At 40.9% G+C, this 25,480-nt stretch overlaps 1 protein-coding gene across 2 annotated transcripts in view; it reads right to left on the reverse strand.

The window, feature by feature from the left end:
* PLXDC2 (plexin domain containing 2) overlaps window positions 1-25,480 on the reverse strand; it is a 397,134-nt gene that overhangs the window by 213,348 nt on the left and 158,306 nt on the right. For both annotated transcript variants that reach the window (XM_065582995.1, XM_008162807.4), the window contains exon 2: window positions 19,553-19,764. In XM_065582995.1, the coding sequence (XP_065439067.1) occupies window positions 19,553-19,764 (212 nt within the window). The remainder of the gene's footprint in view (window positions 1-19,552; window positions 19,765-25,480) is intronic.

Here is a 25,480-nt window from a genome sequence, read left to right on the forward strand (position 1 = left end):
CAGAGATTATGGGTCTATTACAGGAATGAGTGAGTGAGTTTCTGTAGTCTGTGATGCACAGACTAGATTATCACAATGGTTCCTTCTGGCCATAAAGTCTAGGAGTCTATTTTCAAAAGTAGCTGCAATGTGCCAGGTGATGCTTCTCCAACCCCTCTTTTCTGTATTGCAATCAGTGATGTGCAACGAGTTTCTGCTTTGAAGCTATGACCATAGAGAAAGTTGTGACATCTTGTACATCCATATATGAGATCTAGAGTTTTTTTCAATTTATGTGTACCTCATCTATAGGGCTGTTTCAGCCTAGATGAATGCAAGACTAGCAACCAATCAGTTCCATGACACTTTAATAGTACAGCTCCCAGCCTTCCTTTGGAGGCATCTGTAGAGAGTTTTGTGTCTTTTAATGGGTAAAAAAAATTGCAGCACTAGAGTTGATGTCAGAATGTGCTTTAAATCACTGAACTCTTTTGTGCTCTGAGATTCATGCCCATTCACTGACCTGGTGGAGATGTTTTAGGTGAGTTGTATGAGCTGCACAGTTAGGTATGAACTTGCTGACATAATTCAACATGCCTACAGCCTTTGAATTCCTTTGTTATCTTCAGGTCTCGTAATGTTCAGTATTGCCTGAATCTTTGATTCATCAGGCAAGATTCCTCCTCTGATATTATTTCCATTACATGATAATTTAAATACCCATGGCACTTCTCATAAGAGGAATAATCTGGCCTAATTCCAGTTAGGATAAGTAACGTGCTGTTCTTCACATCAAGAAAAGTGTTAAATAAATGTTATTTTAATTTTTAACTTTACACCCACTTAACAGCCCACAAAACAGGCAGCTCTCTGTTCCGCTTAGCTTTCAGAGCCCTGCAACCCGAAGTGAAAGGGTAACCAACTGGATTTTCCAGCCATATCCAAAATCTTTACATAATAACAACAGCTACTCCACATAACTATGTTATGTGAATATCAACATTTCTCCTGGCTTTTTTAAATTGGAAAAGGTCATTTGCTTTTCTTTTTGAAAAACTTTTGCTGGTGTAGAATGGCTGCTACTTTTGCCCTGGAGAGAGATGCATTTCTGTGGCAAGGGCGTGAACCCTACATGGACAGTTTTGTCACAAAGTGGGTTCTCTCTTCTCAATATCCACATAAAACAAAAGAAACCACAAAGTGTAAAAGAAACCTTCTACGTCTTACCTTGTGTCGGGCACAACACATGGTTCAACAAACAAATACATACATCCTTCCCTTCCCTAAGATATAACAGTTCAACATTTTAAAATAGAAGTACTGTACTACTTTCTTGAGTTCAAGGACAGCAACCCCCATGCCCTCCCAGCCTGCCACTGCCTGCTTCCTTCTCCTTTTGTACTGAGAACCTGGTACTGACCGGTTATGGAAACCATCTGCAGTTGCTCCACACCGTTTAGCCCTTCTCTGTCGGTAGAGCCAACAGAGAAACAGAGAACATACCCAGTGGATCTGAGGCCAGGCCACCCAGAGGCCACACCAGAATCAAATGGGTAATATAGGGTTACCATATGTCCTCTTTTCCCCGGACATGTCCGGCTTTTCAGCAGTCAAACCCCCGTCCGGGGGGAATTGCCAAAAAGCCAAACATGTCCGGGAAAATGGCGGCTCTGCTCCTCCCCAACTCTTCGACTCTGTTTAAGAGCCGGGCTGCCCGAGCGCTACCGGCTTTGGGCAGCCCCCGTGCCTCCGGACCCTGGGCCACCGGAGCCCGGGAGGGGAAGTGCCCGGCTGGGGGCACAGGGTCCGGAGACATAGGGGCTGCCCAAAGCCCAAGCGCTACCGGCTTCACGGTTTGCCGGGCAGCCTCCAGACCCTGCGCCACCGGCTGGGCGCTTCCCCTCCCGGGCTCCAGCTGCGCTGGGGAACCGCCGGCCGGGGGCTGCCCGGCAAACCCTGAAGCCGGTAGCCCTGGGGCAGCCCTTTCCCCCTGGCTGGGAGTGGGAGGGAGGAGAGGCGGGGAAGGGGCGGAGTTTGGGGCGGGGTTAGGGGTGGGGAAATGGGCGGGGCCAGGGCCCATGGAGGGTCCTCTTTTTTTATTTATTAGATATGGTAACCCTAGGTAATACAGTCTGTCATAAGCAGGATGAAAGGTATTACAGCAGGGATCGGCAACCTTTGGCACACGGCCCACCAGGATAAACACCTTGGCAGGCTGGGCCAGTTTGTTATCTGCCATGTCCACAGGTTCGGCCCATCGTGGCTCCCGCTGGCTGTGGTTTGCCATTCCAGGCCAATGGGGGCAGCAGGAAGTGGCGGCCAGCACATCCCTCAGCCCACGCCACTTCCCGCAACCCCCATTGGCCTGGAGTGGCAAACCGCAGCCAGTGGGAGCCGCGATCGGCTGAACCTGCGGACGTGGCCGCGACCCGGCCCACCAGGGTGCTTACCTTGGTGGGCTGCATGCCAAAGATTGCCGATCCCTGTATTACAGTACTGCAAGATTATTAGTAGTAGTACTTTCCAGTTGATGAGGGCTTTAGTTAGGACAGCACAGGGAACTCTGCCTTCACAAGTACCCATGGATGCTGAACTTCTTCAATTGTTAATATAATGTTTCACTGATTTATCAGGCCTTACAGTGGAAACTGCAAAGCAATCAGTTGTAAGAACATGCACTGCTGACATTAAGGTTGATACAGGCTGGAGCATGGATTAGATAAAACACTAGCTTCTTACTGGAGGGGATGAAGTCTAATCTGAGGCTTTCAAATAAAGGTTTGCTATATTCAACCCATTGAGCAGCAGTCCATATCAAAGCAATGCTATTTAATTTAGCCCAGTGGCAATATAATAGTGACAAAGCAGAACACTGTTCTGTATATGTAGCAGAATTATTATTTCTGGTTTATGCCATGTGCGTACACTGTGATGCCAGTGACCCTTTATTACTAGACTAACATGTAAGACTGTGCAAAGCACATAGCTAACATTCAGAATTTCAAAATTACTTCTAAGGTCTTTCAGGAGAAAAAGGCTTTGCTAACTAAACTGGTTGTGAGTTCTTACTCCTTAGAACATTTTTCTTTACTAAAAGTTGTTTAAGTTATGTACTTTGTTAAAGAAATCCAAATGGGTACTTTTTGATTCATCAGCAAACATCAGAATCCAGATAGGAAAACCAAAGAGAAAACTCTGTGGGTTAAGAGATTTAATCAGACTATTCTTGCAACCAGGGCCTCCCAAGGACATGTTTATGGAAACATTTTCTTATCTGATATTATAGTGATATTCCACAAAACATCCCTTGAGAACCACAATAGTAAGACACAATAGTTAACCCAGACACTTAATAAGGCACTTGCTAGTTAGTTAGACAGGCATTCCAAAGGCACTCAATATGCATAATATCAGGCACTGTAAAAGCATTCAGAAAACTCTATATTGTTACTCTTTTCCCCGGGGTCTCTGAAGACTCAGCCCTTATTCTGACAAGGTGAATATCTTTCTATCTGATGAGTCTGAAAATCACTAGGCTACTCTAGCTTATTCCAGAGGACTGCCCTAATACGCAGGAGGCCTAGGATTGTAGGTGTGCATAAGTGGTTTAAAGCCAACTTGGTCCCACCCCCAAGTTATACTTTTGCACCTTTTGGCCTCAGACAATCAGGGCCGGTATATTTAAACTAGTCTACTATAAAATGTAAACGCCCTTAAATATTCTTAAAAAGATATTCATGAAAGTGATTATTTCTGACCATATTTTAAATGACATTTTGGCTTCTCTGTGTAAATTCCAATGTTATGCTGTCTTTACCAAATCTCTCTTTTTTGTATCACTCCACTTTTAAAATTGTATTTGCCTTTCATCTTTTTGCTCTGATAAAAGACAGAGCACCAGAGTGTAATTCTTACTTTTATAGGAGTTCTATTTGCAAGTTGTTTTGCACAAAGAATTTTAAAATGCAGATAGTTCCCAAGAAAAAAATGTATTTGATTTTGCAGTCTTTTTAGCTCTTTGGATCCTGTAATCGTATGTATATATTGTGGAATCTGTAAATATATGGAGGCAGACACATACACTTATACCCTCCTAAGCATTTTAACAAGGTAAAAGATGGAGAGGAGAGAGAAAAAATTAACTAATCCATTGTGTCTTTCATACTGTTATTGACACATATGGCAAGCGCTGTAATCATTGTAATTTACCAGGCAAAATAGTCAAAGGATGTATGTATTTCTTCAAATTCAATTGATGTGCCTATCTGATTAGATGCTAAGTAGATAGTTTTTAGAGATAATTGATAATTGACTCTCCTATGTTACAGTAACACGAAGGGAGAACTTTTCAAAGTGATGCACAATGATATAGCCATCTAAGTCCCATCAATGTCACTGGAATTCATAAAGCTTTGAAAAAAATCTATCCCTGTGGATCTGACTTATTTAAACTAGAATTATGTGAATTAATGTAACAATGGTCTATCTACCCATCTCAATTCTGCTACAGTTACAGATGGATAAAGTATTTCTCCTCACACTTCTTGCCCTGAACTGACCGTGCAGCATTGCTTTTAAACATGGTAGGGCTGTTTGGTTCACACAGGTTTAAGTATAACAACGCCATACAATCTTTCTTGGCGGTTATGTGATCAGTCCTCTCCCTCTAAGAAACCCTTCTCCTTTCCCCCACACCAGTGAACTCTCTTCCAACCACCAGCTCCCATTTTTGGTTGGTTTGTTTGTTTTGTGCTTTTTGACTTCAGATATTTTCATGGTGAAGCCATCCCAGGGCGAGGTGGAAGGTAAAGGACAGCTGTTGAGGATCAGAAGACTGAGAGGAAAGAGAGAGGTTGGTTTATGTTCAACCCAGCTCTGTGAATTCAGTTCTTACCAGCTCAACCTATAGTCAGTGAACTTCCTGAGCACGTGCTGAGGAACACAAATGAATCAAACCTTGAATTCAGGGCTCATCACAAATGGGAATGAGGTCTGCTGTCAGTATTTCACACATCTCCTTTCAGTGGCGGGTAGAGTGATTCCAGTATATTTGTAAGGCACTTTAGGAAGCTTTGAGTAGAAAAGTGATATAGAAATGTAAAATATTATTGTCAAGAAAATTCAGAGGCAGGTTCCATTACATTCTGAGCAACCCATCTTGATCCTCGCTATTGCAGGCCTATCTCAGGCTGGTTGGCCCATTAAGGTAAACCGGGCTCAGCCTTGCGTATGACCTGGCAGCTAGGCCCCAGCTGATGGCAATATGCCAATTTAAGGGTAATCAGTGACCCCAGCTGTGAAAGGGTTAGGAAAAGAATATGCAGAATGGAAAATTCAGTTGAGGAGAGAGATTGCAGAGGAGGCAAGACTCTCCTGAAGATAGGAGGAGGGGTGAAAGTAACTTAAAGGACTTACCAGAATGCCGGAGTCCTGAGAGGGGCGTGGCCTCAACCGGAAGAGGCGTGGCCTCAACCGGAAGAGGCAGGGTCTTTCGCGATTTAAAGGCCCTGGGGCTCCGGCTGTGGGGCAAATTAAAGGGCTCGGGGCTCCCCAAGAGGCGGCAGGGCTCTGGCAGCGATTTAAAGGGCAGGCCGCTATGGGGAGCACCGGGACCTTTACATCCCTGCCCAAGCCTGGCTGCTGGAGCTCTGGCGGTGATTTAAAGGGCCCGGGGTTTCCCGCAGCAGCTGGAGCCCTGAGCCCTTTAAATCACTGCCAGAGAAGCCGGTCCAGTTCGGCACAGCATACCGGCTCTTGCCGGTACGCCATACCGGACCGTACTGGCTTACTTTCACCTCTGGATAGGAGACCCCACAGTGAGCATGGTCAGACTCCTGTGGGTGGGAGCCCTGTGATAGGGCTTAAACAGGCAAGAAGTCAGGGAGGAGGACCCACAGGGAGAAGCACAAGCTCCTGTGGAGGAAAGCCCTGATCTAGGGCCTACACAGAGCAGGGAGATATCTAGGGGAAGCTGCCAGAGTCCCTGGGGAAGGGAGGCAGCAAGGGAAAACCTGCTAAAACCAGAAGCAACAGAGGAAGAACTCTGCAGGAGGAAGTTAGGCTCCTGTGGGGGAGGTCCTGAGGTAGGATCAGTAAAACACTTTAGTGGAGCTCAGGAAGGGTGGAAGACTTGTCAGACCAGCACAGAAAGGAGAAGCTGGGAGGACCTAGGGAGAAGTTGGAGGTCTGGGAACCAAAGGGTGGCAGTGTTAAGTAAAGGCTGCAGGGAAGCAGCACAAGGGGGCTTGGAGTTGGGAAGCAGCCGAGGGAAACAGCAGCACAACAAAAGAGGCAGACCTAACTGTGTAATACAGGGTCCCTGGGCTGGAACCCAGAGTAGAAGGTGATCTGGGTTCCCCTACCAGGAGGCGGCACCAGACAAGGATCCCTTGCTGAATCTCAACCTGACACAAGGAGGAGCTACAGGTGGTGAGTATGCTACCTTAAAAGGTCCTAGCATCAGCATGTTAAATTAAGTTTCCTGTGTGCTGAAATGTTTAGGCACCCTGAGTACTGTTAATGACAACTATGAATTTCCTTGCTTTGGTGAGCGTCTAAAAAAATAATGTGTTGTTTTTCATATTAGGGTTGTTTTTAGAGCTGTCAAGCGATTAAAAAAGTTAATCGCGATTAATCGCACTGTTAAATAATAATAGAATATGATTTACTTAAATATTTTTGGATGTTTTCTACATTTTCAAATATATTGATTTAAATTACAACACAGAATACAAAGTATACAGTGTTCACTTTATATTATTTTTATTTCAAATATTTGTACTGTAAAAAACAAAAGAAATAGTATTTTTCAATTCACCTAATACAAGTACTGTAATGCAATCTCTTTATCATGAAAGTTGAACTTACAAATATAGAATTATGTACAAAAAATAACTGCATTCAAAATAAAATAATTTAAAACTTTAGAGTCTACAAGTCCACTCAGTCCTACTTCAGCCAATCGCTCAGACAAAACAAGTTTGGTTACTATTTGCAGGAGATAATGCTGCCCGCTTCTTGTTTACAATATCACCTGAAAACGACATTGCACTGTTGTAGCCGGCGTCGCAAGATATTTATGTGCCACATGCGCTAAAGATTCATATGTTCCTTCATGCTTCAAGCACCATTCCAGAGGACATAACTCATGCTGATGATGGGTTCTGCTCGATAATGATCCAAAGCAGAGCGGACCGACACATGTACATTTTCATCATCTGAGTCAGATGCCACCAGCAGAAGGTTGATTTTCTTTTATTGTGGTTCGGGTTCTGTAGTTTCCACATAGGAGTGTTGCTCTTTTAAGACTTCTGAAAGCATGTGCAACATCTCGTCCCTCTCAGCTTTTGGATAGCATTTCAGATTCTTAAACCATGGGATGAGTGCTGTAGCTATTTTTAGAAATCTCACATTGGTACCTTCTTTGTGTTTTATCAAATCTGTTGTGAAAGTGTTCTTAAAATGAACATGTGCTGGGTCATCATCCGAGACTCCTATAATATGAAATATATGGCAGAATGCGGGTAAAACAGAGCAGGGGACATACAATTCTCCCCCAAGGAGTTCAGTCACTAATTTAATTAATTCATTATGTTTTTAACAAACATCATCTACATGGAAGCATGTCCTCTGGAATGGTGGCTGAAGCATGAAGGGGCATACAAATGTTTAGTATATCTGGCACGTAAATACCTTGCAACTCTGGCTACAAAAGTGCCATGCAAATGCGTGTTTTCACTTTCAGGTGACATTATAAATAAGAAGCAGGCAGCAAATGTAAACAAACTTGTTTCTCTTAGCGATTGGCTGAATAAAAAGTAGGATTGAGTGGACTTGTAGTCTCTAAAGTTTTACATTGTTTTGTTTTTGAGTGCAATTATGTAACCAAAGAAAAATCTACATTTGTAAGTTACACTTTCACAATGAAGAGATTGTACTACAGTACTTGTATGAGGTGAACTGAAAAATACTATTTCTTTTGTTTATCATGTTTTACAGTGCAAATATTTGTAATAAAAATAAAGGTGAGCACTTTGTACACTTTGTATTCTGTGTTGCAATAGAAATCAATAGATTTGAAAACATAGAAACATATCCAAAAATATTTATTAAATTTCAATTGGTATTCTATTGTTTAACAGTGTGATTAATCGTGATTAATTTTTTTAATCATGATTTTTTTAAATTAATCGCATGAGTTAACTGCGGTTAATCGACAGCTCTAGTTTTTATGATCTTTTTTTTTTTTTTTTTTTTTTTTTTTTTAAAGACTCACCATCAGGCCCAGCCATTGTCATTTTCAGTTGTGATTGAATTGGTAGTGGTGGTATCAACCCCTGATTTTAGAGTGAGAATAATGGAATTGTTATGGACCCTTTGCAACAACAGCTCTCACAGGACTTGCTAGAATAAATTTACTCCACCTAAACAAGGTATTGAGACCTCCTATCCAGCATATGTATCAAGATTAACTTGATCTAAGTAAGCAATGCATAAATTCAATTAAAAAAAGATATATGATGCTTTTGTCTAGTTTACCATATTGCAACTGCAAGCCAGGAAGAAAACAGGACAGTGATATATGGGTCCACAGGCTAGCTAGAAAGCATGACATCACTGGTGGAAAACTCAGCTGAACTAAAAGTGGAACAAAAGTGCATAAACTAATGCCTGTCCCAGATTCTGATTCCAGTCCAGGCTGACATACTATTTGCTTTGATTTAGTAGGGTAGGGGTAAAAGGGTAGGTTGTTTTATAGCTGAAATATGCTCCTTCTAGACCAGTTCACTTTCTGGCACTTTTTTATAACCAGCACACCCACTCACAACAACAGCAACAAAAATCAATGGAGTATTGGAAAGAATGTCAATTACAGTAAATTACTATTCGCTTGCGATCATCATCTGAAAAAGCAGCTTCTTTTGAAAACGTTTCAAATACTTCCCCCCTTAATCCCATAGTAAGGATGCCAGGACCATTTGTTTCCTTGTCTCTGTCTGAACAAAGGAGATTTGATTATGCACAGAATAAATTACATTCTTCATCTAGTGGCAAGGTAATTTTCTGGAATAAATTCTTGAAAAGCTTGAATGAAAACACTTTGAAATAGCACTTCAATAACAGCAAAGTAATTTTCTAAACAGAATAATACAAATTTAGTTAGAGACTCTCTAGGATCTGTCCCTTCAGTTAGTAAATGATTTAACCATTCAGTATCAAATTTTATCCCCCACACAGCATCATATCATACTCTACAACAATCCCAATTATTTGCTAAACAATAGGTTCCCTGGCAAGGCAAAAGATACACCCCAATAGTTTAAAGCAAGGGTCGGCAACCTTTCAGAAGTGGTGTGCCGAGTCTTCATTTATTCACTCTAATTTAAGGTTTCGCGTGCCAGTAATACATTTTAACGTTTTTAGAAGGTCTCTTTCTATAAGTCTATAATATATAACTAAACTATTGTTGTATGTAAAGTAAATAAGGTTTTTAAAATGCTTAAAAACCTTCATTTAAAATTAAATTAAAATGCAGAGTCCCCCAGACCAGTGGCTAGGACCCAGGCAGTGTGAGTGCCACTGAAAATCGGCTCGTGTGCCGCCTTTGGCACACGTGCCATAGGTTGCTTACTCCTGGTTTAAAGCATATAATCGACATTCTGAAGAGATCTCTCTTCTCATTCTGGAGAGATCTCTCTTCTAGTACCTGCTTATCTTATGCACGAACCTCTGTTACAAGCTTCTCTTCATGAAAGAGAGATGACATTGTATTCCATTGATAAAATGGCATTGGATTAGATTTAATGTAATATGCTGCTGCTAATGACCTGCAGAAGTGAGGACCAAGGTGGAATCATTCAGAATGTAATGGAACTTACCTCTGAGTTTTCTTGATAATATTTTACATTTCTGTATCACTTTTCAATATTTCACTTGGCTGGAAGCTAAACCTCAGATTTGGATAGAGCAATATGAGTTCAGCGAGGCTGGAAAACTTTTAAGCCCCATCTACAGAAGGCGCAATACATGTTTTCTGAACCGTTAAAAGAAATTAGGTTTAAATATGATTCCATGTGAAATGGACTAACCCAACCTAAATTAGAACGTTGTCTAAAATGCTTTAAAACTTGATTTGACTCATCTTCAATGGCCAACTAGCTGTAAAACAAGTTTTAAACTGGTTCAGTCTAGTCTGAGCCCTGCTGCAGTCTGTGGAAATCTGATAAGGATATTTACAGTGGGAGACTGTGAAAGGGAGTACAGAAGAGTACGGGCTGTGCATCAGAAGACCATAAGAAGTTCAGATGATGAGAAGTGATTTGCAAACCACAAGAGAGGTCCCAGTCTTCTTGCACCTCCTGGATGGATCCTTTACTTACAGAGATTGTGTTTTCATATGTACTATATCAGCAGTTATTAATTTTTAACTAAATATGTGTATCTATCTGCTTATTCCACAGTATTTGAGCACCTTCTACATAAAATCAATAGTAACCCTAGTGCAATTCATGGGAGTTTCTGGCTCTTATCCCTTTCCAGTGTAAAAACTCCACTCCATAGATACCTGGGGTATATGTGCTGGCTCCACCTTAGTCCCTCTCCCAGTACTGACAATATGGCTAGCTTCTGACACTTTACCTGGGAGGATCTTAGTGCTGTTCACTCTGGAGGGAGTTTAGTTGCTGACAACAACAGTAACCAATGGGATATACAGCATTCTAAGTTGTGACTTCTTTCAAGGGTAGTATGTTATATTTAGCTCAGCAACTGTTTTTCAACCCCGAGCACATCCCAGCCTAGCAAGCAGTTGCTGCCTTTTACTGGGTTGTGACTGAGGGCAGTGCTGCTGGTGGCTACACAATGGCATGGTTACACACCATATAGCTCTTTTCCCCTCTACACAACACCATATCCCATTTCCCTGATGTTTTTTAATCCATTCTGCTCCTATCTGGTCATCAGTCAGAAGAGGAACCTATCATGAATGATTAAAGGTCTTGAGAATATGATCTATGAAGGAAGGCTGAAAGAACTGGGTTTGTTTAGTTTGGAAAAGCGAAGACGGAGAGGGGACATGATAGCAGTTTTCAGGTATCTAAAAGGGTGTCATAAGGAGGAGGGAGAAAACTTGTTCACCTTAGCCTCTAAGGATAGAACAAGAATCAATGGCTTAAACTGCAGCAAGGGAGGTTTAGGTTGGACATCAGGAAAAAGTTCCTAACTGGTTAAACACTGGAATAATTGCCTAGGGAGGTTGTGGAATCTCCATCTCTGGAGATATTTAAGAGTAGGTTTGATAAATGTCTATCCGGGATGGTCTAAACAGTATTTGGTCCTGCCATGAGGGCAGGGGACTGGACTCGACCTCTCGAGGTCCCTTCCAGTCCTAGAATCTATGAATCTATGAAGACCACTAAAGGCTGAATTCCTCGTCAACAATTCTGAAGTGAAGGATGTCCTCTGCTTGACCCATGGCATTCAACAGTTTTATACCCAGGACAAGCAGTGTAGATGTGAAACACTCTCTCCGATCTCCAACATCTCCAAACCCCAGAATGAAATAGCATAACAGAACATGTACTGAAGATGCTGCTTGAGTTGTTTCTTTATTCTTTTGGGTTTCCTAAGAAGGTTTCATAAAAAAAGAGTTTTCTCTTGCTCTTGGAGACTATAAATTACAGCACATGTGGCCCTACAAGATTCTTTTAAAGTATCAACTTATTCCATCAGTAAATCTATGTAATTGGAAAAATCAGCTCCTTTCCCAATCACACGCAAAACATTTTAATTCTAAAATGTGAGTCAAATTTTAACAATTTTTTAAAAACTTTTCACACATTTCCAAAACACTGAAATTATGTTTACATTATTCTGTCTGATATTTTATAATCCATATTTTAAAACAATTGTCCATCAGAAGGGAAAAATCCCACCTTTAACTCGTGATGCAGACTAATAACAGCTCTAATTTTATTACTTAGAGTCTGCAAGTGAAAACATTGTCTACGGAATGCAGTTATTACAGTGAAAAGGGCAAAGTAAGTAGGAAAGCAAGATACTGAGAATGCAATTTAAAATAAAACCATCAAAATGTAAATAACCCCCCCAACAAACTGAAAGACATCTCTCTCTCTCTCTCTGTACACATACACACATACACACATACACACACACACACACACACATATTGAATTCATCCATGTTAATTTAGAAGCTATAAAATCACAGAATGGACAACAGTTTTTAAAATCCCCTCGGTCATAACTCAGGATGAATGAAGGGACTAGAAGATGTGTTTAGTACAATTATGTGATAAAGAGGGTTCTTTTTCTTGGCTACAGTACATGTTTCCAAACAGCTTGCAAAAAAGAGAACTTTTTAAAGTTCACAATATCTGCTATATTGTTTATTTCAAAATCCTTCAGACACAACTGGTGAGCAAACACTGTGAAAGAAAAAAAAAAAAGAATTGGCCAAACAGCCAATATGTGACCATGACATTGTTTAGTCTTTGCTAGCGAGACAAGGACTTTTATAATTAAGCATGGCCAAGTTTTCCGTAATACTATTATGGAATAATTCCAGTAATGCCTTATTCATTCATCAAGCTCCGTGCAATTTAGTTGTAATCATTATTTTTGTTTCATAGCTCAGATTTGAAGTGAGAACAAAAGAGTGTGTACACTGAAGCCTTTTTATGCTGAAGATGCAGTCAGTCAATAGTGGAGAGCGATCGCTCTCAAATCCCAACAATTGAAAAATTAAAGGCCCTGTTGTTTTTGCCAGCCAGAATCAGACATTCACTTTCATGAGTGCCTGGAGTTAAGGAGAAAAATACTTTGCCAGGGAACAACTCCAGGAGAAACACAAAACAACAAGTCCCTATTCCAGCAAAAACCTACCAGCCTTGTCATCATTGGGTCAAGACAACCTGCAGGTCTCAACTACAGGGGCTGCTGGAAAGTTATATTTCAGCAAACTTTTACAGGAACCAAAGGGGGTAAAAAAACAATAAGAAAAGGGAGTGGGGGAAGAGAGTCTGCAGCTGGTGACAACCCTACTTTGCTAACGAAAACAGTACACAGCAGAAGATGCCAAGCACCTCCAGAAGAATAAATATGTCACCTCACTACTGATTAATATATTTGCTTTTCACTGAGTTGGTACTAAATTCTGTAATTCACATAGGTACTATGGTAGGTGAGGAGAAGGTAAAATATACTGGAGTTTGGTTTGATTTAACATATTGAACATGCATTTTTTTACTTGGAACTGAATTTTTTCCTGACATACTGTTGCAATAATTCGTTATATTATAAATCTTCATGTGAAAAACAATGCATTTCTCCCCTTCTTCAGAATGCTAAGCAATAAAACCATTCTGCTAGCATGTTTGATGTCAGCTCTTACCTGTCTATGCTTGGAGCTATTAATTTGTTTGCTTTTGTTCTGACATCTGAAATCAGTGAAAACATCTAATTTTGATATAGTATTTTAAAGGGCTGCAAATGCTATATTAATTCCCATCCCCAAAACTAATTGAACAGATATTCTGTTGACCTCAATCCAAAATACCCTTCTGAAATGGCCCATTTTCAACCTTTTTAATTTTAACACTGTATTGTTGCCCTAGTATGCAGCTGGGACATTTTAGAGCATGCACAACGAATAGGAAAAAAGAGATGAGGAAGTAAGAGGCCAATCAGATTACTAGTGACCTCTGGCAAATGGTGCAGCAGGAGCTGATCTACCATTCTGTGCAGTAAACAGGACTTGGGACAGAGAAAACTAGCAACATAGGCTGAGATTCACCCATATGCAGAGGGCCCACAGAGGGTCCTGTACATCACTTACACCTCACCTATTAATAATAATCATTATTATTAATAATATAATATTTTGTATAATGTACAAGGGGCTTTGTAGACATATTCACCCTGATTCAGTAAGGTACTTGAGCAGGTGCCTTACGTTATACACTTGAGTTTTAGGATTGATCTCAATGGGAACAGAGTTAGGCTAATGCTAAGCACTTTTAACAGTGTACTGTGTTCTAAAACTGATAAATATTAATCGTCAATACAAAATATCTACTTTAAACACATGGGGTTATAAATGGGAAAATACAGACTCCAATTGCCATGAAATAATTAAAAAAAAACAAGATAGTCTCAAGGTTTAGAAAGTAGTTACTAAAAAGTGGTGTAACCTTATCTAATGCAGAGAAAATGGGCTGCAATGTATATTGGTAATACCTTCCTCCATATCAAATGCTATCAAAGCTAAGGAGTATATAATATTAGCATCCTCCATCTTTACTTTGAGGAAAATAGTGTTAAAGAGTTGTTTAGGGTGTTAGCCACCAGACTAGCATGACTAACGGGCTTCATGGGCAGGGCCGGTGCAACCATTTAGGCGACCGCGGGGGCGCCATTTTCTTCGGCAGCGAGCGCGGCGGCCGGATCTTCGGCCACCTTGGTCGCCGCCGGCATTTAGGCGGAGGGAGCTGGGGCAGTGGAGCGTGGGGAGGGCCGCCTGCAGCAAGGGAGGCGGGGCAGCACGCAGGGGAACACCCCGCCCCAGCTCACCCCTGCCCCGCCTCCTCCCCGAGCACGCCGTGGCTGCTTCACTTCTCCCGCCTCCCAGACTTGCGGCGCCTAAGCTGATTGGCACTGCAAGCCTGGGAGGCGGGAGAAGTGAAGCAGCAATGGCGTGCTCGGGGAGGAGGCGGAGCAGAGGTGAGCTGGGGCGGGGGGGAAGGGTGTCTCAAGGTGGGGGGTGAGGAGCTGCCGCGGGGGGGGTGTGCCTCAGGGTGGGGAGCTGCCGCGGGGGGGGGCGCCTCAGGGCGGAGGGGGAGAGCTGCCGCGGGGGCGCACAAGGTGGAAGTTTCGCCCAGGGCAGTGGAGTGGGATTCATGGGATTAAAATCCTCAATCAACTCTTTGAAAGAAATCTACTTTTAGGAGATTAACTCACAAACTACCTCAAAAACCAACAGTTTTCAAGGAGAACTAGATAACGTAATGACTAATTTAAAAATGCAAACCCAGTTAAATCTTAGTTGGATTATCTTGGAATATATAGGCTAAAACAGGGATCTGCAACCTTTGGCACGCGGCCAGTCAGGGAAATCTGCTGGCGGGCCAGGACAGTTTGTTTACCTGCAGCATCCACAGGTTCTGCCAATGGCAGCTCCCACTGACCACGGTTCGCCATTCCAGGCCAATGGGGTCTGTGGGAAGTGGCATGGGCCGTGGGATGTGCTGGACAGATGGACTAGATGACCTTTTGAGGTCCTTTCCAGCCCTACACTTCTAGAAATTGTGGTTATTGCCGGGTAATGAAGGCAATTCAGTGCCCTAGGCACACACAGGGCTCTAGCTTCACTTGGAGTGGTGGTGGCTGGTGGATCACCCTCTCCTACCCTCCCAGAATGGTAGGGTCAGCCAGAAGCTTTGGATGGCCTCTCCCCCTCCCACAGCAGGCTGGCACCAGCCTCTTTCCCTCCCCTTGGGAGCAGTAGGGGCATCAGTAAGGGTTCTCCCCCCCTGCCTGTGAGGTAGGGGAACCCCACGCACTAGGACCTAACCCATCAGAAGGGGTGAAACTGATTAGGTGGGTGAGCTGGGCACACCTTAGTCTTCTCTTCCTGCTACACACAGTCTTCTGTGGGGATGGTGTTGGGAGGGCCCCCCAGAGCAGTGGAGTTAGCACTCTACAGAGATGCCTAGGGCAGTTCACACCACTCAGAGCTATTGCTGCAGGATCTCTGCAAGCTTGACACATATTGCTGTGCTCGTCACACTCAGTTCATGTTTTCAAGGTGTGTGGGTGTTTTTGTTTTTTGCAACAATAAGGGCTAAACATTTACTGCTTTTTAAAATGAAAGATAAGATTATGATGTAATCATGTGACTCCAGCCGCAGGTGCTCTAGGCCAATACAATCTATGTCTTAATCTGGCCCTACCAAAAATTAAATGGGTGAATCCACCAGGCTCTGAAGCTCTCTCTCTTCAACAGGGTCCACCTTCCTAAGGGCCCAGTTCAAGAAAACTGGGCCCTTCCATATATAGGAAAACACTTGACCATGTGTTTTAGTTTAAGCAAGTGCTGAAGTGCTTTTTTGAATCCAGCCTCAGTAGGCAGAAAGGGAATTCTGGCCAGGAAGAGAGTAAACATTCCCACTCTTGCCATAAATGTTGAAGGATCCTGAATGATGCTTGGGACCTCAGACTTACATTTCGTTTGAGAGACTGCACCTGCAGCAGTACAGCACATCTAATCATCTCAGACTGGTTCAACACTGAGGTCATTGGGTTGGCCCTGACTTAGAAGAAATTGCAAACAGAATCACCCCACCACTACTTGGAGGCCTTCAATCCACATAACCGACAAAATTAACCTTTCTTGACTTATGACAGACTGTGGGGCAGAGGAGTGTTATGAGGTTTAGTTGATAGCTTCTAAAACATTCGGCTGTCCTCTGATGAAAATCTATAAGTGAAAATTTATTATTATAGTACTATAAATACTAGGGAAAAAAAATCAATGGAGCTGCACCCACTTACCCCAGGCTGAATTTGTCTCTAGGAATTTTTTTTCCATAAGAAAGGTCACATTTGACACTACACTTAGGAAATAGAATTTATGGCTTTTTTACAAAATAAGACAAACACCCATATTTCTTTCTTCTTGTTCTTGTTTTTTGTTTGTTTTACAGTTGATTTGAAACAAGACTCATCATAGGAAAGGAAGCTATGGGGAGAGATTATACATCATCCTTAGGGTGTATGTCAAAGCATCTTTGATATTTACAATGAAAGAGTATAACATAATTTAGACAAACAATATCTATTGTGAATGAGTCTTGTAATGCTTTATTGTCATTAGATATGAATAAGAGACAACAATCAGTTTGTGGATTTTCTTCATCAAGAACTACAATACACAGGGAAGAAGAGTTACTAAAAAATCAGTATGCCTTATCAGAACTGCTGCTGATCTCCAAAGGTGCAGGAGAGGAATTTGCTACATACAGCTACCTGTACTTTAAATATTTGTTATACATTGCTCCTCTTCTATGAAGCTGGGCACCAAGGATTTTGTAAGGTGGTTGTGTGTTATAATGAGAATTTATAATGGAATCCAATACAGTTAAGAGCCACAATTCAGTTATTTTATCCTGCAGTGAAGCCTTTAGAAAAGGAGCACTATGAAGGGGTACTGCACCTGAATTTAATAAAGTAGGTTACTGTGAGTGAAGCTTGTTAGTACACACTGTCAGTGCACTTTGCTCTCATCAATCTAAACATAGTTAGGGAAGATGCATGTGGGAAAATATCACCACTACCCACATCTGCTTGCAAGTATTCTCTTCTAACCCGCACACCGCCACATTTTACTGTCACTCCTGGAATTACAGCCAGTTCAGATTATAAAATCTTAGAACAGCAACAGAAGAGAGAAGCAAGGCAACACTGCATTACTCCCTAGAGATAAGCCATGAAAAGTTCAGCTACATGAATATATTTGTAGCTGGTTGTCTTACTTTATCCACCAAATAATCAGAAACAAGATCTGTGTTGTGCCTGACTGACTAGTTACATATGTGCCCAGATGGGAGTACAGGAGGCAATAAACAACTCATAAATCAATATACAGGTCAAGAGTATCATTTACCAGCCAGTAACTTCCATGTAAATGCAAACAGAAGATACAATTAGCATGTGCAAATTGTAAAATTGAAAAAACAAATACAATCTCCCCTTGCCTCCCACCCAGAAAAGTCTTGTTTTTAACTGAAACACCACTGTCTCCACAGATGGCTTTGTGTTCCTTGTATTTGTTGTTCTTTAGCCAAAATAATTATTAAATAATAAGAATAATAAATAATAAATTAAAATAGATGTGCCACAAAAACTGAAAGTTGTTTTGTTAATTCAAGAATAAGTTCTCCTAGAATTAAGATTTAAATGGTACTGTTGTTCTGGAAGCAAAATATAAAGAGTAGAAATATATAGGATTTAGAGTAAATAATTATTTATTCCAAAATGTATTCTGCTTCAAGAATAGAGAGTATTTTTCATCATTTAAGCAAACAACAAGAAGTAATTACTGTTTTAAAAGAATCAAGTCAATCAGCACCGAAGTCTTTACTTACTGTCCATCTATAAACACAAAATCTAAGCAGACTAACATGGCTACCACTCTGAAACCTAATCAGAGAGTGTATTTCCAAATTACAACAGAAAAATAGCACAACGCTAAAAAATACTCAGTTACTTGTCACCAACCAATCAGAGTGAAGAATCTCAAAAAATACTTAGGGTTAAATTCTGCTCTCAATTATATGGGTGTAATATGGGAGGAACTCCACTGGGGTCAATAGAATTCATCTAGGATTTACAAAGGGGAAAATCTGTCCTTTCAGGATCCTAAGCATATAATCAAAGTTTAGGTATATATTCTAATATTCACACATTCAAACAACAGTCAGCTCTAAGGATCCATAGTCTGCTGAGGTCAATGGAGAATCTTTCCATTGACTTCAATGTGCTATGAATCAAGTCCTAAATGTGAGAAAGTATGTCTCAGCATTTCCCATGCAAGGCTCCATATATTACTGTTTTGGGAGGTACCTTTGCAGTAGGGATTGGATGGAGGGGGAGCTGCTCATCTCCATGTCTAATTTGGTGTTTCCCCAACTACTTGCCAATTTTCTTAGGCACTTACCCCTTCCACACCCAGGTTCTGAGTCACCAAAAGACCAGAGGATAAGGCACAAAACTAAAGCTTTTATGAAGGATGGCCTTCATGCTTTCTCTCATGCTGCCCCTCACTGTAAAAAATATCCTCTAAGCATCCACAAAACTATCTAATTATCTTCCTTCAAAGCCCTCCTTAAAACGCTCTTTTGCCAATTGACAATTAGGCTGCTGGTGCACTGAGACCTATCTTGCCATCGGATATTGTTTCATTATTTCCTCATAGTCCCCCATCAGACTCTCTGTGTCAATCTGTTTTCTTTTGTTTTATACTTATATTCTAAGCTTTTTAGGGCAGGGACTCTCTTTTTGTTCTGTGTATGTACAGCACCTAGCACAATGGGGTCCTGGTCCGTGACTAGGACTCCTAGGTATAACAGTAATACAAATAATTAATAATAAGTGGCTCCCTTTTTATATACTATTCTCTTTTCCTTTTCAGGTCCTCCAGCAAGAACTCCTAATGATGCCAAAAAGCCTCCCTTGTCTTGCACAGCAAGGAGACAGCCTCCATCTTGAAATGACCAGTGCAATAGGAGAAACCATCTCTTTACCCAAGAGTCACAAGTGTTACTCCCTCCCAGACTCTCCAAGCCTAGCAACTGGAGAGCAGAAACTGGAGCCCACATGATAACATGTTACATAAACTGTTAGGCCATTAAGCTGGCATCAGTCATCAAAGTTTAAATGCACTGAACTCATCTCTTAGCTTTTAAAAACATGTTGTATGATTCTGGGACTTTGATTCATGCCACCACTCACAGTGTAGTTCACAAACTAAATAAAGTTCATGTGGAACAAATCTCTACCTCAATCTGTGTGGTGTTGTCATGTCCCTCGTCAAGTAGTAGGTCTGTGAAGCCCCCGGGCTCTGAGGAATCCTGCCCCATGCTGGCTCTGTTAGTATCGACTGATTTGAGAGACTCTGAGTGCCTTTTCCACCTGTGACTGTATAGGTGTGAATCCACTTGAACGTTTTCCTCCACTCGAGGGGTGCTCTGAACAACTTCATAAAACACACCTGTTTGAGAAAAGAAAAATAATAATAATGTAGGGGACAGATGATTTATCAGTTGGGATCCAAGCAGCTATTACAGCCAATCACTTTGTTTTATTGATCATCAACGTAATAGTGCTAATAATTAAAAGGTCTGATTATTTCTTACAGAAGAGTCTTATAAAATCAAATAAAAGTTGATAATCTTTCTAGAGGTTCTTTAAACCATCCTGTTTAATTTAATACTATACTATATATCTGACATGAATTCTATAAAATGATTTGTAGAAATCTACAGAAAGAATATCGTTTTATCAAATGCAGGAGATTTGAGTGATTTTTGTAGACCCCTACTAAATTCTACAAAGCACTGTTGTTTTCATTCCTGTCTATTTCATGGCTTAAGAAAAGCCTTTCCATGACAGAAAGATTGAAATTCTCTACGCTGACACCTCCATCTACCTAAGTACCATCTCTCCTCAAACCAAACCAAAAATCTGAAACAAACAAAACCAACCACCCAAGAAAAACATACCCCAGGCAGAGTTTTATTCCCAAAAGGGAAGAAGAACCAGACATTCATGTCCACTAAGGGCTTCACTATTGCTGTTGATTTTATGTGGAAGGCATTCAGATGCTATGGTGGCAATTTAAAAACCTTATGATAGATATTAAATACTGCAGACTTCCCCATAATATCTGTTTCAGCATAGAAAGCAAATATTGCTTGCTGTGATACTAGTGATATTAGTTAGTAGTGATAAATGCTAATGATGTGTGAAGTCTATCGAGACTGACGATGCCATTAGCACAACTATGTAGTCTCATGAGATGTGTTTTATCCCCGTCCTTTTGGACTTTACAAGTAAACTTATTGTCTTGCTGTGAACAAAAACACCACCACCAAAAACCTGGAGCAATTTCCACTTTGCTCAACCCAACAGACAATAAAAATGCATTTGTTAATTCATAATAACTGTATTTAATGTATATAACAATACTTAGCATTTATATTTTGCTGTATGTCTTCAAAGGCCTGTCTGTTTTGATATTAAGTAATTAATCTTTACAAAACCAATATGAGGTAGATAAGTAACATTATCCCCATTTTCTGGATGGAAGAACTGGCAAAGAATCTTTATGATTTATTAAAATGTAACGTAACAGTGCTATAAAATTACATGGTACTTTACAAACATCAATTAAGGCACAATCCATGCCCAAAGAGAAGCTGGACTAGAATTCTGATTCCCAATCGCATGCTTAATCCATTAGACATGGTTACTATCATATTAACACTACAAAGAAACAAAATATTTTCTCAATGCTGCAAAACCTCTCTTTTATGAATAAGGATGTCTCACCCACCCAAGTAAGGCCTTGCAGAACTGGACCCAACATTTGGATTGGTTAAATAGTAGTTGTATTTGCATGGCATTGCATAATTGACCGGGTGCAATGTGGGGTGTTTTTTTCATATTCCTCTGAAATATCTGTTATGGTGGCAGGATTCATGAGGATCAGGAGGCAAGATATAGGAGTAGGAGAATCACAGTCCCAGACACTTGTGTCATATTTTATCTCTACACTCCATCAGAAGCAACAGTTTCAGTACTCTGCATTGCCATGCAGGAGATCAGATTTGACCCTTATCCCCAGTATCGTCCCCCATGGAACATGCAGGTGGGAGTGCTATGGGAGCAGTGTATCCAACCTCCCAGGGAGACGAAAGGTCTCTGAATACTCAGTAGTGACCCTCCATCTGATTAAAGGGGCGGGATCCATAAGGGTCCTCAAGGGTACAGGTACAGTAGCGATAAAGGTGGAGAAATAATTTTTGGATGCTGAAAAATAAGTTACTAGTTTCTATCGCTATTTTCCCTTGCAGTGTCTCTCTGAGTTAAGCAAAATGGCATTTCCAAAGCCCTAATAGGTAATAGGTAATCTTCCTGCTGACACTTTAGAGGAAGTGAACAGAAAACTAGCATTCAAAAGGTTAAATGAGCAATAAGGAATCCCTGCATTTTGGCAGGTAAGGAAATTGGGGATCGGGATGGATCTACCAGCCATCACCCCTTGCAGAGCAGAGTCAGTTGCAATAGTGACAAGTGCTGTGACAGACTTCACGCTGCTGTATAGCCTATTTTGGGACACTAGCCAGTAAGATGCTGAGCTCCTCCTCCAAGCTGTTTGATCACCCTCATCTCCCTGGAAATTAATGTGAGCTGAAGGTGGTCAGTCCCTGAAAGAATCTGGCCTTTAATGGCCATTCTTAAAGCAGAATAAATAGTCTCAGGCCTTAGCCATCTCCAGAAACCAACTAATCCCATTGCTTTCTTTTAGTCACTGTGTTTTCTGAAAGGCCTAAAACACTCTTCAATAAACTGCTTCAGATTTCCTTATTTTATCTAGCAATCAGCTGCCAGAGACAGAGGGACCGCTCAGTAGTTGAACTGACCCGTTCGCTCAGAAAGCTTTATCAACTGCCAGTCACAAATCCATTCAAAGCTACCCTACCTGCTTCACCTAAGAGAAGCTCATCAGAATGTTAAGGGATAAGAGAGCCTCAGGTCACACAATGCTGACAAATATGACAAACATAACAGATTCAATCAAAGATGTGTTTAGTGCCTGCAATACAAATCAGTGACAGTATGATTGAAAACACCAAGTTACTATATTTGTAAGCATCCTTATTTGATAATAGATGCCTGGAGAGAAAAGCAGAGGTATGTACACACACACACACACACACACATAATTACACTGTCAAAAATCACATTCAGTACAATTATATCAGGTTACTAATATAACAATTGAACTTGCATGGCCCGTTTTCATAGGCCAGATAATGCAGTGGGTAAAAGTACAGTTTCCTATTTGAAAGTCCAGATTCAAACATAGTTGAGGCCTGGTTTTCACTCTTTTTGTACAGATTTAATTATTTTGGTTAGGGCTATAATTTTCTACTTAAATAATAAAATCGGTGCTACTCCTAGCTCAGGGCTACACTACAGACTTCTGCCACTATAGCTGTGTCAGTCAGGGGTGTGAAGAGCTGTGATCCCTGACCAATGCAGTTATGCCAGTAGAAGCCCCTAGGGCAGACACGTTATAATGGTAAAGCTGCACTTTTACCAGTATAGCTTGTTTTGCTTGTGGGGGGCGGGTTTATTATATTGGTACTAGAAGTGCAATGCTAATGTAGTATACTAGTATTTTTATACCGGTAAAGCACTCCTAGTGTACATACAGCCCTAGTGTGGACACAGTTATTATGACACAAAGGTGCCTTCCACAGGTATAGCTTATTATTCTTCCCGTATTACCTGATACAGGAATGGGGCCTCTAGACTTAATACAAAACAATTAGTCAAAAGAAACATTCCAACAGAGAGGTTTACTCTTCCTTTGTTATAGATTTCATCGGTTTCAAACTGCTGTGAGTCTATTACATCCCCTTCTTCACCTCACAAATTATTGGTCTTTGGTGGCATGAAGGAAGCTCTAAATACAACTGTATGATTCCTCTAAACTATTTCCCTGGATGAAAGAGTCCACCATAAGAAAGAGAAAGACTAAAACAAATTCAGACAAAGTTAAAGAGAAAGAGAAGTAGTTAATTGACCCCCATTAAATTAAGTACTCATTAAATAATCAATATTGTTGAAGAGGGCAGCTTCTCCCTCCTGTCACCACTTCCCTCTCCCTCTTTCCTAGCATACAGAGAGATCAGATTTGCATTTTAGGATCTAGCGATGGTAAACAGAATTACTGAATTAACTAATCTCAGCCTGAACAGGGAAAATCAATATTTTCTTATTGTGCTGAATAGAGTTGTACTTTCCCCTAGATATTGTATTTCTAGCTGTCCATTATCTGGTCCACAGTGTACAACTGGTTTACATGAATGCTTGCATTCCACACAAAGAGATTTCATTTGCATTTCCCCAGTGGTACAATGAACTTTTCTGATACTGTTGATCCCCCAGACATACAAGAGTACAGTTTACGATGGATGCCATTTGCATATACAGGCAGAAGAAAGCATGTCAGTAATATTCTCAAAATAATTTTACATTTTGTCTCCCATCTCACAATTCAGTTTTACAGAGAGTGACTACTGTTTTAACCTGTCTTTTCTTGTGAGTTATCAGAGCACAACACAGAAAAGCAGAAAATTAACATGTTTTAGATCAAATGGATTTTGTATTATTAGTTGTAGTAATAATGGCAAAAAAAGTTATGCTAATTTCTGTCTTTTCAATCAAAACATTACTACCATGAAGTTAAACTTAAACCATGGCTGTCATTCTATGTGTTTGCCTAAAAGCCTTTTCTGGAGAATGCAAATACTAACTTTACCTTATTTAAACTCATTGTACATATATTGAGAAAGACTTTTTTCCAGTCAATTACTGGATTATAAAACGTTTGCCCAGATCAGACACTAACATTTAACAAAGCTCACTACAGTACGTTCACATCAGACTCATAACTTGAAAGGCAGCCTGCTAGGTTTGGGTTTTTTTTTCCTTAAAGTGTCTCACAAAAGTACACATAAAAACAAGTGCCTCCCCAGGAACGGGGTAAAACCTCTTCCTGAGGGTTCTTCACTCATCGTTACAGCACTTATGGGGAGGTGGGGAAATCAACACTTCATTTTATTAGGCTGGCAGATGTGAGATGATATAAAACATCTAACATTATTAATTCTTAGTTTCATAGAGGCAATAAAACAAGGTGGGAAAGAATGAGATTGACAATCTTGCAGACAGAATATTAGGACCAGTTTCCATGAGGGGACACTGAAGAAAAGCAAACCAAAAGCAGCTATTTAGACAACTTCAATGTGCATATATTTGGAAGCCCCCTTGCATTAGTGTGCAAGGAGAAGACCAAAAAGAATCTGTGATATTCCAAACTGTGCCAGTTTGGCTAGTTTCTGATCTTCCTAGCAGGTAATGGTAAAAGCATCCCTGGTGGAGAAGTTCTGTTCAGTTTTAGTTTGAGGGAAAGCCAAAGGCTAAAAGAGATGCAAGTATACTGCTTAACTGGTGGATTAGCTAACCATAGTGTTAGAACACCGACTTCTTTGTAACATGCAGAGGCTAAGCGTGTTAATTCCACTGCCACTGGTCTGGCCAAGATACTTTTGTTCTCAATATGCCTGTCAGGCTCAGTAATATTGGAGTTTGGAGGGTAATTGGTTTCATGGGCAGCCTTGTCAGACTGCAACTGTGAGCCCTCCAACTCCCTGACTCAATGTCATACCCACACTGACAGCACGAGCCAAGAAATACAGAAGAGAAAAGAAAAGTGAGTTAAAATGACAATTTAAATGGAAAAGAAACACAATCCAGGATTTAAATCCAAACAACTCTGCACTGTGCCTTTTCTTAATAATAATAGTTCCCAGATTGTCCTTACTACAGCATAAATTAGGGATCAAGGGTGGTATAACTTGGTGTAACAAAAAAATCCATATTATCCAAACCACAGGTGTCCCACACTACCCCTGACATGGGAGAACATCTATGATCATCTTGTTAGCAAATTAGTGCCTAAATATGGACAAACTCCTGAGGTCCTAACTCACTGTTTACTCAGTCCTTACTGAGTCAATAAGAGTTTGCCAAAGAAAGAACTAAATAAATCCAGTGCTAATACTACTATTTAGAACGTACACAACCGCGGACCCTCCTGCCTGGCCCCTGAGCTCCTGCCCGGGGAGGCAAGC

The sequence above is a fragment of the Chrysemys picta genome, chromosome 2 (assembly GCF_011386835.1).
Source record: "Chrysemys picta bellii isolate R12L10 chromosome 2, ASM1138683v2, whole genome shotgun sequence".
Classification (NCBI taxonomy): domain Eukaryota; kingdom Metazoa; phylum Chordata; order Testudines; family Emydidae; genus Chrysemys; species Chrysemys picta.